The sequence below is a fragment of the Lissotriton helveticus genome, chromosome 12 (genome assembly GCF_964261635.1).
Source record: "Lissotriton helveticus chromosome 12, aLisHel1.1, whole genome shotgun sequence".
Classification (NCBI taxonomy): Eukaryota; Metazoa; Chordata; class Amphibia; order Caudata; family Salamandridae; genus Lissotriton; species Lissotriton helveticus.
The window spans coordinates 545,693,578-545,711,872 of NC_136073.1; the positions used below are offsets into that span (position 1 = coordinate 545,693,578).

General features: G+C 42.6%; 1 protein-coding gene across 2 annotated transcripts in view; it reads right to left on the reverse strand.

Moving 5' to 3' along the window:
- The window catches only part of CMTM4 (CKLF like MARVEL transmembrane domain containing 4), a 332,246-nt gene that overhangs the window by 79,167 nt on the left and 234,784 nt on the right, over positions 1-18,295 (reverse strand). For both annotated transcript variants that reach the window (XM_078669541.1, XM_078669540.1), the window contains exon 3: positions 17,207-17,305. In XM_078669541.1, the coding sequence (XP_078525667.1) occupies positions 17,207-17,305 (99 nt within the window). The remainder of the gene's footprint in view (positions 1-17,206; positions 17,306-18,295) is intronic.

Consider the following 18,295-nt stretch of genomic DNA (forward strand, 5'->3'; position numbering starts at 1 on the left):
AGGGTGTGTGCAGACGTTGATCAAAAGACTGTACAAATTGAAAAGACTGTCGTACACCTGTAGGGATTCAAAGGCATTAGGTGGGTATACACTTCATATAGGATATTGGGTGCATGTGGGCATCGCCTACTGATCGGAGACGAAATTTCAAATTCATTGATTACTTGATGTTTATTATATTCTAGGAGATACTCCCCTGATGTAGGTCTAGTCCCGAAATGCACTGGGATGTTTAAGTATCAATGATGACAAATGTTATAAATTGATGGATCAACACTATACATTTGAAGCATTTATACTAATAAATGAAGACTGGAATTGATAAAACTGACGACATTCAGTGATTATTACCATAAGGATTATTTATTTGAAAAATCTCACATGGTTAAAAAGAAATGTTCATTGTGGTTTTCTGTAACTGACATCTGGTGCCATACATTTTTATTCATTCACAAACATTGAAGGACAACTTTCATGGTTTCCCATTCATAGGATCGAATACTTGTTGACCCCCAGCTATATTCTAGGCAGGTGCTAATTGTGGTACATATATACCAGCAAAACTACGATCTTCAGAGCTTCAGCATTCAATCTCCATGTGTGGATATGGGTGCTTGCCCGTCTTCTCTCATATTTAAACAAGAAGGTAGAGCAGCCCCAAAGGAATCTAGATAAACATTAGATGCCTTGGATGTTATGCCTCTTAACTTCTGAGTGAACAGTACGTAATCTAGACTGCTGAATAGAATATGTGTGCTTAAGAAGCTGGAATATTCCCTTGTTGAGTTGTGTGGTAGAGAATTCTCCAGATGTATCAGCAGCCTGTTCTTGCCATGATTTTAGTGAGTGCAGCCAACATTCCAAGCTTTCTGTGAAGTCTGTGGGGGTGCAGGGAGAAGGATCTATCAATCTCACTGTCTCCTCTCCAAATCATTAGGATATCAAGGTAAGGCATCCTTAACTCCATTAAAACTCCAAAAATGTCTTGCCATCTAAATTGGGTGCGTATATGTTTATAAAACATATTTCTCTGCCATCTGACAATTCACGTAATAGAATGCATCTCCCTTCTGTGTATGCTTTGGAAAAGGGTAGCTGAAAGGGGGCAGCTGGTGATAGCCACACCAAGGCCCCTCTAGCAACCGCAAAATAAGTGGATCACTCCATTGCTTGCACAGCTTTCATTCTTCAGTGTCTATCAGGTGTGTTTACTGGAGGAACGCTATACTCCCTCCACACCGTCTAAGGAATGATTGTGACCTGTTAAAGCCACGTTTTATGGAAGGTGCCTGTCATTCCTATGATACACAACCACCTAATATTTCCCGGCTCCATTCCCCATCACATCAGAGATAAGCCAGCAGTTGCTGGGATTCTCTTCCTAGATTCATGGTTTCTGTTCCATTCCCTTCGCCACTCTTTCCTTCTTGCAATACCTCAGTATTATAGGTCCACCGCCTGGGTAAACACTTTAAAATATAACTGCCTTCCCAAATCATAACAAAAGGTCTTCAGTCTGTAATGGAGGGAGACCCTGATGCCCATATGCCCTTGGTGGGACATTATATTAACTTGGGTGCACAACAGTGCCACGGCTAAAGCAGAAATACTCTATTCTAGTAATCTCGTCAGTCTACAGAGCACTGTGGCTTCAGACCTTCTGCCGTCAGCCCTACGTTAGACAAGTGGCTGGTAATGCCCAGTAGTCGCACTCCCTGGCAATTCTATCCTACTGTTTCTCCTCCCAATGTAGTAGGGGCTGGCTGTCCTGTTGTATGATGTTCCCCAAACCCTGACTTGATGTGTTTCCTCTACCTTCATCAGTCACTTATTTTCCCTAACCTCAAGCTACGTTTTCCAAATGCTAACGTTGTGCATTCAGACTTTTTCAAAACATGGGATTTACATTAGCATTAATCTAAAAGGTCTTCAGTTACTAATCTCGTTCATGTTACTGTTTCCATACGCAGATCTCCCTTTAGAAAGTCGCTTCCTATCATTTCAGTGTTCTATGCATGTTCCTCGAGCCTCTTTTTGTACGTTACCCTTGGAGGATTGCGGTTGCCCCCCAAAGTCCCCCAACTCCAAACTGCAATGCTGGAACCTCAGTGGGACTTTCTCTGGAAACCAGCAGTCATACCCACATTTGCTCCGGGATAATGAAGAAGTGTTATTGCCCCTTATGGATAACTCATAACTTCTCTGGTAAAAAAAGTATGTATTTTATGTTAATGGCCTTAAGTCTGTCTTACTGGCTCAAAGGATTTCCTAAGTTGCAGGAACTTTTTGAGTGTGTTAAGAGAATACTCTAATGGTTTAGCCTTCTTGTTTAGCATCTCCTTCTTACCTGACAAGCTGCAGGATTACATATTGGGCTCAATAATTAAGTAGTCTTGGTATTAAGGTGCTTGGCACTGCCCTACAGATTGCGGAGGCTCCAGTGTCCTGTGAGCAGTTTCCACAATCAAGTGGGTGGACAAACCACTTCGTTTAAGGTTTCTGTGATTTGCTTTATTTAAAAGAAGTGTTCTGTCACAGTGGCCTCAACATGCATTGGGAATCACACAAACTGAAGGTTGTTCTACATTGATTTTCCTTTTACATCTTCTGCATTGTGGTCTAGGAAGTGTGTGAGCTCTGATAGGGGCCTGAATGTTGTCTTTAACTCTGACACCTCTGACTTTAGTTCGTCCACTTGTTTGTCAGTTTTCAGGGACCCAGTGCCACTTTGTGGAGATCACTCTAATGAGGTTCACCTTCAAAAAGATTGAGTCAATTTTATTTTCCAGTGTTTGTCTGGACCTCGCAATGGCCAGTGGGTTTGGACTGCGGATGAATATGGTAGCATCCAGTGTTGAAATGTCTCCCTGCTTCAATATGGATTTAATTTCATTTATCACTGCTGTTCACTAGACTAGCTTCATTTGGGGGGGCCTTACCCTTTCCCATTCTCTTGGGAATCTCAGGAGCAAAATGCGATTGAATGTGCTTCAAGTCCGTCTGCTGAACCAGGCAGGGCCCGTCTCCTGGTCGGGTTCAAATTCACGTAAATCGCTTAATTCGTACCACTTGGCCCTTTTCAGTTCCTCCATCCAAAATCGCCTCTAGGGGTAATTCAAGAGTTGGGTCAGTAGTTGGCCCTACCCAACAGTCACATCCCAAATGGATTACTTGAGTTTTTTATTATTGTTCCTGGTGCGTCTTTGCTTTTTGATCACTTTGTGAACTTCTAGTACCAGCTGTAATACCAGATAAAACTTATCACTTAATGTGGACACCGCAACCACTGCTTTAAGCAACCTTCCTCAGTCATCAACGACTGTAAGCCTCATGCCTACGGGGCTACAGCAGGCTTTCAGTCACAAGGAGAAAGGGTAGTGTAGGCCTAACAGCTCAGACTTAGGATCAGGAAAGGCCCTCCAGGTCTCCTTATCCCAGCAGGATCAGCTCTTTTGCTTTTGGGTGTCGGCGTCTTGGGGGTTGTGTGGAAATGAGTTATGGTCTTTCTGATGGCCATGTTGACTGGCCACGTCCCCAAATGTTAACTAAGGTCACCATGACGTTACAAAATGTCAATAAGCAAGAGATGGTGGATGTTGTTTTGACTAGTTCAGGGAATGTACTTTTCATTTTATTTAATACATTTATTTCGTCATTCATGCCATAAAAGTTCCCACATCATTGTTTGGTCAAGCAACACATTAAAAGCAATAAATGTATATATAGTAGTGCACTAAACGTTACCACTCTGTTGATTTTAATCAGTATTGCCTTTTAGGGATTTCATAACAACCTTTTCATTTCATTTTGTTTTCCAAATGTCATTTGTTAAAACATTGTACACCATATAAAAGTAGCTGGGTGAATACATGTTACAAAAGCAGCAGCGCTCATGAAATACCAGTAGGAAGTCGGTGCAAAAGCTACAGTAATGCAAATTCACCCAATACAGAGCACAAATGAAGTTGAAAGTAGGAGAATCTTAACATATCGAGACAGTGTACATGGGCAATAAACAAAAACCACTAGAAGTGAGACAAACTGTTACTCAGATTTGATTTCTCGCCCTCCCTGCAGAGTGAAGGTTAGAAGCAGGAACTACAGAAGATTGACACTAAGTGCCAAGTCTGAAATACACCTAGAAATAACCCGAAAGGAGCCAAACAAGACATAAGAGGGAAAAGGCAGATAGTAAAAAGAGATGAAGATAAGAGATAAGCGGGTGATAAAAAAAAGACAAGTAGCGGAATTAACAGTAGACTGGAAAGGCAATGGTGAAGCACAAATTATAGGCTACACCAGTACACGTTACAAATACATAACATGAACCTGCACTTAGCACAGGTTTCTTGTGTGGTCTAACGATATTAAAATAAGGGTTGCACTTGACATTTATTACTAGAGTGCATTCCCTGTAGAATTAGTGAAATTATTTACGCGATGTGCCTTACTTAAATGATTTATTCTTTTAAGGTAAGAAACGTGTTGACCTCTGGCTTCTTTGAGTTACCTGATATCATTGTCTTTACGGTCAGCCACCACTATTTTTAACAAGATAAGTAGCATCACCTGATAAAACTTGCTTTAGAGAACTATTTAGTCTATTCTAACAACACCAGCCTTACGCACTTATACCTCACTACACTAATCTATCTACCTGTCACGGCCCTACAACCCTACTTCACAGAACGGCTTTGGAATAAAAGATCCCAGAAAAAGAGCCCCTTTACGGGTGCCTCTCAGCCATTGCAGCGACGGCCCGACGAGGAGCAAGCCCTATTTATTAAGCATGACGCCCACCTGAGTGTGTGAGGGCCCTAGTTCCTAAAGGAGCGACATGTTCCCTTAGACATCTGACTGACCACATATTCTCTTTCCTATTTCTCTTAAGGAACTGCATACTCCGCGAATACATTTGAGATTCATTAGGGGCACGTATGCTGGACCTACAAGAGCCCCCAGTCCCCTTTGTCTTTTCGAAATATATTTTACAACTTGACAAAGCTCTATCCAAACACATAACCAAAAAAAAGCATTAATCTTTGCGAGCAACAATTCCTTAAAAACACTTTGTGCCCCAGTGACAATAAAATAGTGCACCACCTCCAGTAAGGTCGCAACTATAACTGACATCACAGGAATTTTCAAATGTAGAAATAGTTTTTTTGCCCTTATATGATGGATGAACACTACACATTTTTAAATGACCAGAAACCCCATGACTATCACATCAATAATTCTTTGCCATGCAACAACACATGTGGTGTGAACTTAATTACACATGCCTGAAGCAAGATCAATGTAGATTCAACTAAAAGGGCTGTTAAGGAACGCTGGAACACGAGGGCTTTTAAAAATTGGATCCCAAATATCTTACGTCACATTTACGATTCTGAATGTCAACACAATACCAATCAAATCAAATTTCCAGCACATTGTATGTACTATTAAACAGGAAGGACAAGGAGGCAATAGAGAATGACTCAGAGACAGAACGTTTGTGGATATATAAGTTGCAATCTTGTTATGGTTTCAATACGGACAAGGAACTACACATTTTTTTTTAAAAGTTGGTGGATCTTAAATAGTGCCAATAACTGATACTTGTATCTTCTTTTGAACTAACTTACTACATAGAATCGTCCAAAGTATATTTCTATGTGGTCGCCTTAATGATATCCCTGTATATCAAATAACTCCCATTGTTGAAATACTTTTAACAAATAATGTACATCTTCACATTTTCTAATATTTCAAGGACTAAAATGTGAGTACAATAAGGTCCACATGAACCGGTTGGTAATTCTATCATGCACACTCGCACTTTTTTTTTTTTTTTTTAACTTTCCTCACAGACCGGTTAGATTATGTAAAACAGGGGTCTCCAGCCTTTTCTGTAGTAGGAGTTACTACTGATCAGTGAAAATCATTGTGAGTAACTAAAGCCCATGCAACGTGCATTATTACCAGACATCCCATGCCCACCTTCATGGAATTTAAGCCTAAGCTGCATAAAGCCAAATACTATGGATTTAACAAAACACTTTAAATAGGAAAACTAGGACAGGGCTACCAGGTGTTTCAGTGAGAGCATGGTATGTGTGTATCAATGGGATATATGTAAGGGTTACTGAGAGCTTGTGTCGTATGTCCTTGTGGCACAGGACATATCTTTCCCCATAAGTGGCACTGTTACATATATAACACAAATATACAACCATTTTTTTAAATGGAAGAAATTTAAAGATCCTCCGACATACAGTGGTATTGAGGTGGCATGGCTTGATGGGTAGCCTGTCTGACGTGATGGTGCGCTAGTGGGGGAGGTGATGGCCAATCCTGCGGACCACTGGCTTTTGAAGGGCCTGAAATGTCGGACTAGGAAGATTTTAAGACTCCTGCGGGCGGGGGATTTGTGCTGTACATGAAGCACGGCGGTTGTTCCCATTTCCCGGCCACCGGAAGGTTGGGTATCTTGCTGCGGCCTGTGGCTCTGGGTAGGACGTAGTGGGGCGCCCCCTTCCGTAGCCACGAAAGTGGTGAAAAGCAGACTGCACAGGGCGGCTGGAGAGGGCCAAGGACTTGGCCATAGCCCATGAGTCCTTGAAACGCTCCAGAGCGTTGTCCACTTTGTCACCAAAAAGGCGACAGGGCAACAGCCATCAAGGGGCATGTCCATGAGGGTATTCTGGACATCCCTAGAAAAGCCAGTCGAACTCATCCAGGCATAGCGTCGAAGAGATACCAAACTGGAAATCGTCCTACCCAGAGAGTCGGTGGGTGGTATCCAGCCCACAACGGATGGTAAACTTTGCCGCATCCCTCCCAGCGGCAATACCCTGGGAGAGCACTGTCCGGGCCTCCTCCGGACACTGAGGGAGCACTTGCGCAACCGAGTCCCACACAGAGTGGGAATAACAGCCCAATAGACATGCAGTGTTTACCGACCACAGTCCAAAGCTGTCGGAAGAGAAAATCTTATTTACAAAATGATCCAGCATCTTGGATTCCCTTTACGGTGGAGCGGTAGGGAATGCGCTCTTGGAGGTAGAGGCTTGGCTTGGCTATCCACGGGAGCTCCCATGTTGGGTCTGGACCAGGTGCCCAAAAGGACAACGGTAAGGGCCCCATTAAAAGTACGCAGAGGCTCCGAAGAGCTCGCAGCTGGCTGAAGCACCTCTGTTAGGGGGTTAGTCCGGACTGCCACTGTAGGGAGTTCGAGGTGGAGAGCCTCGGCCGCCCTATGCAACACGACTCCGTATGATGCTCCCTCGTCCGTAGCCACGGTAGGAGGAGACAACATGCCAAGGTCAGGGGAGGTCCTGTTCACTATCCACCTGGTTAGTCAGAGGGTCACCTGGCCCCTCCCAGTCCTCCTCCTCTTACTCTGGGTGCCAATCAGGTCGAAAAGGGACCCCAAGCGTGAACTGGGGCAGAAAAACCCCTGTCTGTGCAGGATTTGGCATTGGGGATGCCAGTCCGGATCCGGGTCTACATCGGGATGGAGGCCGGGGTCAATGCCATCCAGGTGGCTGACCGGCGTTGAATGCGGTAGCGAAGCCGGAGGAAGTGGTGCCGGTGGAGGCGTAAGAAGGTCAACCAGCTCCGATACAGACCCAGGCCTGGATCCAAGGGGGGCCTGTGGTGCCTAAGCGGTCGGAAGAGAAGGCCTAGGCCCCCCAACTGAGTCCACGGGGCCCGAAGATGAGCCGGCGGATTCGGGCCCCCCAAAGATGGCATGCATCGCTTCGTAAAACGTACGAAGCTGGGCGGGAGCCGCCCGGGTCCCGGGAATGGAGGTAAACTCTGACTCAGCTCTTCAGGCTCCACACTCTGAACCGTGGGAGGGGCACCGCCCGCATCCCTCGTGGGAACGGCCTAACGACGAGGAGATGTCGAAGAGCGACAATGCTTCTTCGACTTCTTCTTGTGTTTCGACTTACCTGACCCAGAGCGGGAAGATTTCGATGACTTGGACGGATGGTGATGGCTCTGCGACAGGTCCCTCGACCTCTCTCTCGACCGGGACCTCGAAAGGCGCAGAGCCGACTGCATACGCTCAAAAAGTTTTAGGGAACACTCGCACAAAGCCTTCAGCGCCATGGGCCGGCAGTCGGAGCACGACTTGGGGTCGTGGTCGCGCTCCAGGAAAAAGAGGCACACACAGTGCGGATACGTAACAGACATCAGTCGGGAACAGGATTCACAAGCCTTGAAGCCGGGCATCCCTACGTGCACCAGGAGTCGTAGACTCAAAAGACGTCAACAAAAAGTCGCTCAAAATGTGCAGTCAAAAAATGACTGGAGGTACCGCTCTTCCCGGATCTGCGCTGGCTGGTGCAGAAAAAGAAACAAATGACGTCAGCGCGTGAGGGCGGCGTCTAAGTAGCTACCGGGATATCATCCTGGCGACAACACCAACGACAAACGCGGAGCCGACCGACGCCACCTTCCGATGAGCAGAGGTACTGCTGACGAAAAAACTTTCCGGATCCAGTTTGACACCTAGGGGTAATTCCAAGGTAATAAATCTATAACTAACGTGTTTCTTTCAGATAAAGGTGATACATCACAGATCTAATTTTTTTTGTTATCTGCAGCAACTCCATGCACTAGACACATACAAAATTAAGTCACCCCCTATTTCAAAATGCAATCCATTATAACCTAAATTAACCACAGAGAGGCTAGACAGGAAAAGTATTTCAAGACTCTACAAATCCCTAAAAGTGAATGCAACTGTTCCAATGAAAGAACTTAGGGCCAGGTTGGGAAAGAGTTAGTCAATGTTAAGGATGAAGGATGGACTGAGACAAACATGCCTGCCAGGGAACTGCATACAACAAGCATCACTATATTTCTTTAATTGTTGAAGTAAAAAGAGTATCAAAGTAAGAGGCCGCAAGAAAGCAGGATCATGAGGAAGAGGCAAGAGAAACTGATTAAGTAAAGTGATGAGTTCAGAAGGATGGAAAAGAATAAGGCTGCAATAATTAAGCCTACATAGTATGAGGAGATCATAAGGGGGAGTTAAATTGCTTTTCAGTCTTGCAAAATTAAGAGTAGTACATTTAAGAATGCCGATAAACACGTCTTGGGAAGTTTACAAAAGTTGAGTGCAATGGGGATAGGACAGATACAAGATGTAGAGATCGAACCAGTTGAGGAGGGCAACATAATAACAGATGAAATGGGAGGCGATACGGAGTGATGAAAGGAAAAGAAGTGTGATATTGAGTGAATGATGATCACAACAGCCAAGTAAGGGAAGATGACGGATGGGACATAAAAGGAAAAAATAAGACTTATTTACAGTGGGTAAAGAAAGAAAGCAGTCTGAAGAGGTGAAACATAAGGCAATATATGGTTCAGAAATAACAGGACGTAGTTTTTTGTTAGCATTTAGATGAATTAGCCAATGTAAACCAAGGACAAGTAGGCTGACTAGAGTAGAGTAGAAATGAAGTGGGCAAACAGAGCATTAATGAGATGTAAAAGGTCAATAAAGAATCAACGCCATTATACAGGGTCACCTGGGACTACACACAGGTGGGATTTAGGGCAGATCTATGATATCAAAATTGACTTTTTATGTACGAATCATTCTATAACTACATTACAGCATTACGCATTTACTGGTTTGCAGCAAACACTAATGAGGTAAATAGACAGGGGACTTCCCTTGAGTTTCCGGTACAGTACAATAAGCCCCAAATAGAGTGAAGCACAATACTTTGGCTGATAACACCCAGTGACACTGCTTTTACATTGTGACGGCTTTAAGCATTTGCAAGGCACCTGTGTTTCCAGAAAAAAATACATATGCTTTGCTTAGTGAGTGAATCCTTTCCTTAAATGGCGGCGCTGTACACAGAAGGGGAACCTACGTGTTACCTCATAATTCAAACGCAGTCAGCTGAGTTTTACATCAAAACACATGCAAGTGCTCTAAAGATCTACTGACCACAAATTACAGGTTTCATACTAATTTTTTCCAAACTAGAATTCCAAACTTAATCATCCTTAAGATCTTGAGTATCGGACCAAACATGTTAGAAAACTGAACAAGTCGCCACAGAGTGCGCGACCATTAAAAGAGCTTTCAACCTTGTAGCTTATGTGGGAGGGATTTTCCAGAGACACCAAACAGCTCTATAACACTGGATAGGTGCACTTTGCCCAATTTTCAATAAACGGTCTAAAGGCTTGAAATGGAGTTCAAATCACTTTATTTCGGCCACCAGAGCCATAAAAGTACAAACAATATAAAATGCATACAATTGATAGTACATTCTTATGGAAATCTCCAATAAGACTATTCCAGAGATAAAAGTACGTCCACATATATAACTATATGTATAAAAGAAGAACACATTGATTCATAATTACATTCACAGGTTATCTAAAACGCTTTAGGATTATACCTAGTTATTTTTAAGAAAAAGTGCCACTGTGTCGAACTATTAAAAGTGCAACTAAGAAAGTGGAAGATAACAATACACTTAAATAAAATCAAGTGACATGGCAACATAAAACTTGGCTACGAAGCATCCATAAAGCATCCAAAACCTTGGAAATGGAAATTGCTAGTACTGGGCAAGGATCAGATCTAAGGCTAGGAATGCAACTGAGTGCTTACTCTCCCATTTTATGTTGTACGCGTCTTCACTCCCTTCAATCTTTCACTCCCAATGCCGCGACAGTTGGAAACTTGACCAAAGACTTTCCTTATCCACTCAACTTCTTACTCGACTCTCTATCTTACTAAAGACTAAATTTAGAATTTCTGTCAACAAGCTTCATGATGTTTTACACTTTCCTTAACATTTAGCCTTCGAGTGCACTGTGTAACCAAATGTGTCCAGTAGTTAATGCCCCAGACTGTGCTCTCCTTGGGTAGCTAATGCTTCTGGCTCTTGCTCTTGACATTTATTGCGTCCTTTTATTTATGGCTGCCACGGTCTAGTGTTCTGACAGGAAGCCCTCAATGTTTACTTTACAGAGTGATCTGGTGAACTATCCAGATCTACACAGCACACCCTAATGCATCTGGCATAAAAATACTTATTTCATTCTCGAGAGGAATGTTTGTTATAGTGATTCATCAGACTTTAAACGAATATATAAAGTGGTTTAATATAACCTTTCCGAATGCCCAGAAATGCCTCACTCGAATAAACACCGACGATTAAGTATGACAAATGTACCACATAAGAATTAAATAAGAATTTTCTGCTAAATGCAGGAGTGTGTGGTTTAAATAGGCTTAGTTCAGCAGATTACTAATAAGCTAACCAAATATTTCAGTTGTATGTACCACCACTGTGGACATGCAATAGTTAGCAAAAACATCACAATTACGTCCCTTGGTCCAACATCAAGGATTGGGGGGGAATAGAAAAGGCAGGTCAGTGCCTCTCCTCAACAGATTAGAAACTGGTAAATATATTTAAAAAAAATAAGTGGTGAGTCTGAGCCCGAATCAGCCATTCAGCAGGACATCGCCTGCTAGCAATTTAATCCTCTTTAAAGGGCAGCTGAAACTAACTAACCTAGTTTTAACTTGGGTACACAGGATACCACTTAACACATGAAACCAAGGAAGCAGAACAAAACAGAAGTACTAATACATAAGCATTTGCAATGCAATAAATAGGTCTTGCATTTACAAGAGTTTGAGCTATCGGCATTGTAAATGACAATAGCTTAAATTCTCCCAAATGTGAGACCTATTGCATTGCAAATATTTTTTGTTCTTTACAAGCGCCCCATGGCACGCATTCACGTTATAGAGGCTGCGCCCCCTTCTTTAGATGAGCCGCTCCTAAAGAAAGGGGCGCTGCCGCCATTAAAGTGACATCGCGGTATGGGGAGCTTTTACAAAAAAAGCATTTGTGTCTCAAGTTGACAAAGAAATGCATTTTTTTGCCGCGCCTTTTCTTTAAACGCGGCTCGTCTAAAGAAAGGAATGCGCGGCCTCTATTAACGTGAAGGCGCAGCACGGGGCACTTGTAAACAACAAAAACAAAAAGTGAATAAATAATACATTTTTAAAAACATACAGCCGTGTTCGGCACCGCAAATAAACCAAACATCGCGGCTGTCACTGTGGTGTGCTAAAAAAAGCATTATGAGAGAGTGTGTCTTGCCAGCAACAGCAGGTAGGTGAAAACAATTTAAGGAAATAGTGCTCGGAGGTTGTAATTAAAGCTTACCGAGTAACAACACATGTAAGAGGGCCAGTCCGTATGGTAGGTTATGAGACAAGGCGGTACTAAGGAGGGACCACTAATCCTATTGACCAATGAAAAGCTACAGTTTACAAAGGACAATGACACAAGCCAATTAAAAATATGGGCGGAGCTTCAAGTCCCTACCTGAATACAGCATGACCAGGCTCGACCAAAAAATGTCACTTGATAGAAGCTGAATGCCTATGATGAACTCTGGAGCCCAAAAGTCTGTCTTGGGTCACACTTGTGTACCTAAGAGTGATACGCAGCCTAGCTCTGCTGAATACTGAGTGACACACCACCACTGGTTGGAGCCCCGTGAAAAACCATCCCTGAAAAACCTAGATCATGGTTGCAGAAAAGGGGACTAAAGCAAAAATGCAAATAATCATCATATCTGGTACAGTATGGGGCAGGAATTACTGTCATAGAAAGGGGCACAATGATTACAACTTTGTCCCTCCCGACTCAATGACGCTATGAAGCAACTAAGCAATGTGTAAGTGTATTCAACAATTAGGCCACAGAGGAGAAGGCACTACTAACACTATTAAGTTAATAATGTGCTATAAAACATTGATCACATATGTATACTGCACCATGATACCACACACTTAGTAATTAGCTTTAGTTACCATCTTGGAATGTATTTAGTTTGTATTTTGGGCGTGCGTTAATGTGATAGACAGCCAGAAGATACATTTTAATCTAATTACATATGAACTGTGCTAAGGCTTTAAGACACATCAAAGAGCACACTCATCTATACATATCAGGGAACAGAATCTCCATTCATAATTCTTGGGTTGACAGAATAAGAGCAGAATTATTTTGATACAGAAAGGTTTCAGCATCACCTCTCATGACCGGGTCATCTGTTGGGTTTCACTTTATTAATGGATAGTCTGAAAAGGCTACATGCTTTTTATTTATATTGGTTTTTTTTACCCAACACTAAAAATATGATGTATCAATTTGAAGCTCACATCATTAGTCTGACTAAACAGTTAAATCACTCACTGTGGCGACTCTAGTAATCCTCGTGCTAACGTCCCCCAGGTGTTACTCCCCATCCTGGAGAGGATTAGTGATTATTTTCAAAGCACCAGGCACAATTTCGAAATTTAGAAGCTTGATCTCATGCTTGGTATTGCATCTCTCATGGGTACGCAGAAAAAACAAGCCAGTTTTTTTTACATTTCAGTGACTTTGCTCTCTGTCCATAGCCAAGCAGGACACTTACAGGGAAAACATATAAAATCAGTAAAGGGGAAAGGCTGCAGGACAGCAAAGCATGCCACCAAAGAGAACTGGTCTTGAAAAAACTGCTCCGCTTGGCTTGGCTAAAGTGAACATGTGTTCTAGAGTACTTCATAGCATTTGTAGGAAGCGTGAGGTAACATCCAGTTGGGGGCTTTGCAGATCACAATTCATGGAACATGTCATAGTGATCCTCCGTGGCATTCATCGTCCATGTATTAACACTTACACCACCTAACGGGGTGAACACCCTCCCCCCAATCATTTAACACTTCAGGACTTGGAAATGGAAATTACACCATGCATAAGAGAAATCTTCTAGGTAGGACAGCGTGTGTCCCTTATAGCTTAATGCATGACAGGATCTGAAGTATTCAGAACAGCACATATAAAAGCAGATATAGCTACTCCTGTGGAGGATGTGAAGAGTCCCCATGGCAAACAAAGGTTTTTGTAAAACATGTACGAAGGAACATCTCGGTAGGGAAATCCAAGAGAAATGCTGGCCAAACAAGCATAAGACACGAGGACAGACTTGTAACTGTAAAAACTAATCCTTGTTTATATGAGGAGAGGGACTGTAGCGCACTACTCTTCCTGGCCGAAGCAACCACAATAGGAAAAGCAGTCTGTGGGTCATCACTTAATGTTGCTTGATGCAACAGCTCAAAGAGTTTGGGTGCCAGAATAGGCAGCAATACTAGCGTTTACTCGCGAAAAGATCCTGTCAGCAGGTCCCTGATTAAAATGATTCCTGCCACGAAAACTGAAACGATAAACAGGAGGACTGGCCCTGCCATAACGAAAGGGAATTTATCGTCTAGATTCATGCAAGCTGAAGATAAGAACTCTCCAGAACACTACCATTGCTGTTAAATTCAAGAGCCCTGACGAGAGTGCAGTACATGCTGCCTGGGATTCAAAACGCGTTGGCACACAATAGTTACACAGAGGAACGTTGAATTAAAGTTATAGTCAGTAAACTGAGGACAACTCCCTTGTTATAGACACTAGAATATTCCCTGTGTTTTCCCTCCCCTTTTTTTTGATACCTCTGCAAGACGCTTTTTAGAAAGTCTAGGATCATTATCTTGAATTGACTATTGAAACGTGACACAAAAGCATTAATGTATTGGATGTTTGTTAGTCTTGCTTGTGTCTAATTTGATATTGCTTTGGTCTATTATTTATATATTATTTATGTGTATGCATAATGTGTACAACGATTGTGTATAATGATTACTGAATGAGTATATGGCATTCAGGATATGACTAGACCTTTGTCTTTTTCATGTTTGAATCAATCACAAAAAAGCAGAATCTTTCTTTGTAAAAAGGTATAAATAAAATACCGGTTGAAACATAAGTAAAATGTTTTACCTCAACGTTAATTCAAAATACGTTGATAAATACAACAAGGCCCAGGCCCTCCCCCTTGTGTAATATAGAATAGGCAGAAGAGCACATAAGTCACAGAGTGGGCGAGGTCGCAAAAAAAGAACTATATACAAGGAGGTGTTCAACTAATGCTTCAAATAAGAATTCCAAAAACAGAAATATCATGTTTCACAATTTCTGTAGGGACCGTAAGCAGTGAGATACAACTTGGAAACTTCAGTTAGATCTCAAGCGTGGCCGGATGAGACAAATAAATAATGTATTCTAGAGCACATGAGAGTGCAATCTCATCAGAGAGCTTGGACACCAACTCTGAAGCAACTGTTCTATTGTGCCTTAAAGTGGAACCCGTTCTAACCTCATAGAAAATGTTGATGTGATTTACAAAGTACCGAGTGTGGATGGGGTGTGGTCTCTTCCCTTTGTATCTCTAGTAGCCCAAATTATGGAGCTGGGGAGGCCGTTCACTACCCTCCGCTCACCACCCTCCCATCAACCCTGTCTTTGCCAGCTCACCATCTGTAGATCGGCTTATAAGAATAAAAATAGGTGACCAGCATCTTGGATGAGGGAAATGTTATTGTCATTAATCTGATTTGTGTCACTGCTTTGGAATCTCCAACAAACTTTTCACCACTTCTCTATTCTGGCCTGGTGGGGTGGGCAGCTTTCCTGGGAAATACCATCTGCAATGGCTAGGTGGTTAAAGCCTCCATTCTTCTCCTGCCCAACCTCCCCATCAACCCATCAGTCACCATCCTAAGATGGGCTCAAATATCCATCAAAAGACGATCAGCATCTTGGCCCAGATGGCCTTCCTAAGGAAGTGGTTTGCGACGCAAATGCTTCTTTCTATTGCTAGATTTTTCAAAACACATGGATTCAGTTTTCAGCCAATATTCCTAATGTGACAGCAGTCGTTTATCATCATTGGCTATGGGAAGTTCCTCCAATGTTTATCACACTGGTGAAAGCATTGTCTTTTGTGAGGCCATGATCCCTAGTAGGAACAGGACGAGGAGGTAGGGGTGGTCCCTCTGCAATCTCAGAAGGCAGAAAATACCTATCTGAAAAGGTTTGTCTTGTGTTGCTTTTGAACGATCATAAACTTATTTGGTTTCTCATGTCTTGGCTTAGATAATTCCAGAGTTATGCGCCTAATGTTCTGATCGTCTGAGTATCTTGTGAGTAGATCAGGATTCAACATTCAGATCCGTTTTCCTAAATGAGAGACTGCAACTGGGTGCATATGAATAACTTTAGTAGGTACTTTCAGACAAAACACAGTGCAACCATACAGTAAACCTAGCGCTGTCAGGGTTATGTGGCTGATGTGCGTAATCATGAGGGGCTTAGTCTTCTAAAGTACTGGAGTGCAGGCAGAATTTGGTTTTAGGCTTTCCTGGCATCTTGGGGTCAGCCCAGTGACAAGCTGCCAAGCACTTCATTAGGCTATGAACGTACATTATGGTCAGCGCAGACAAGCGCTCACACAAACAAACCACTTTTATAGTTGCACAAGTTTACGCCGGTCTGAAAGCAAGAAAGATGATAGGGCCCACAGGCCTACGTGAAAAGAGGTCAACTCGTCTTCTGCTTGTATTGGACCAAGTCCCAGAAATGCCACAGTAGAATAATCCTGAAAATGTCAATCCACAAAAGGAACAAGCTTTAGAGCCCCACAAATGAAAAAGAAATACAAGAAACACAGATGCATAAGCATATTAGGCCCCAGACACAGCAAGCAATATTTAGGAGGGGTAGACTGTAAGAAACTGGATCTGCACAACCCACATTTCTTAACGTTTGTGGCCTGCATCACAAGAAGGCACAACACTAACAAGGAAGCCGGTGACATGATACACTTTCTGTCTGTCAAAAAAAGAGAGTAAAGAAGTGGAATGTGCGGGATTGTGTCCGACCCACAAACGCTGAAAGAAATGGCTGGAGTCTGTGAAGATGGCTTGAGTGTTTAAGGAGAAACCAGCATATATTTAGCTTCCAGGAGTAGCCAGTGCAGGTAACAGCGGTGAGGCCGGGGTGGAGGTGGGGGATTCGACAGACGACCACGAGGGAAAATTAAAAAAAAATCATTACATTTGCCGTTAGCTTCTAAACCGAATATCACTTTGTGCAGTTCGGGTATTCTGCAGTCTCAATCACTAACTCAAAGCAATATCTGAAGTGATTGACGGACGAAGAAATAGGATAGGATATGGGAGTAAGACCAGTTGTTCTAAGAACAGCCTGGAGCGGAGAATAATTTGGGGAATGTTGGACATTGAGAACAAGAAAGTAGCAAATCTGTATCTTACCGCTGCTGCGATTTCTGCCCCGGTTTTATGATTGACTGCAGCCAGCACTATGGATGCAATGAAGAAAAATAAAGTGCTCAGTCCAGTGTTGACCAAATCCTGCAAAAAAAGAGAAGCAACATTGTTATTATCAACAACAAAAAAGATGGGCGAGGTTTGCAATAATACAGGGGAAAAAATTGCAAAATGGTGCAGGCTGAAAATATAAGAAGCACTGACTTTGTGGGCTGAAACACGCACAATGTCTTATTTGGTACACATTTATTCATATGTAGTGACCATTTGGTTGATGCAGTCATTTTTCACGAAGGGATGGCCTAGGGCACTGCATAGTATCAAGACAAGACCAGGGAACAGCACATTTCCAAAACGGGTGGCACTTTGAGACACTTAACCATGCTTATTTTTCTTTTGGAAGTCAATAGAACAGGTCTAAAGATCTGCTTCCAAAACTGAGAATATGACAATTAAAGGTCTAAGAAAAGAGATTTGGCCATCAGTAAATAAAAGAAAGGTGTTAACCCCTCCCTTGATCCTTTGCATGAAAAAAAATATGCTTCTGGGAAGAGGGAATTCTGCAACACGTGCATAATATGATCCCTGTGGTTTGTTTAAAAGTGAAGGCTTAGCAGAGGATTGAATGCACATGGAGGCACTGAAAACAAAAACAATTTATAGTGAGCCAATCTTATACCAGATGAATGAGCTCCCAATCGGTAGTCTATCAAAGTCACTGCCTCACTCAATGGCAAATCGACCATGTCAAGACATGCTTTGTAACTGTAATCTTGAGAGACACCCTAAGGAATGATGAAAAACTGTCACAAAGATGCATTTCACGTTTGTGATTGACAGATACTCTCTAGCGTTGCCACTTTTGTGGCGGAAAAGTACCTGCCACGTTACATTTTAACTGAAGAATTAGAAATTTCGCTGACCGGACTAATTGTGGGCAAAAAAAGAAATGCCCACTCCCCCGGCAGCAGCTCTTAAAATTATTTCTCTTACCCAGTGTCAGCTTAAGGATTTTTGGGGCCTGTGCAAAACATACTTTGTGGCACCGGTTAGGAACAAATCTGAATTGGATTA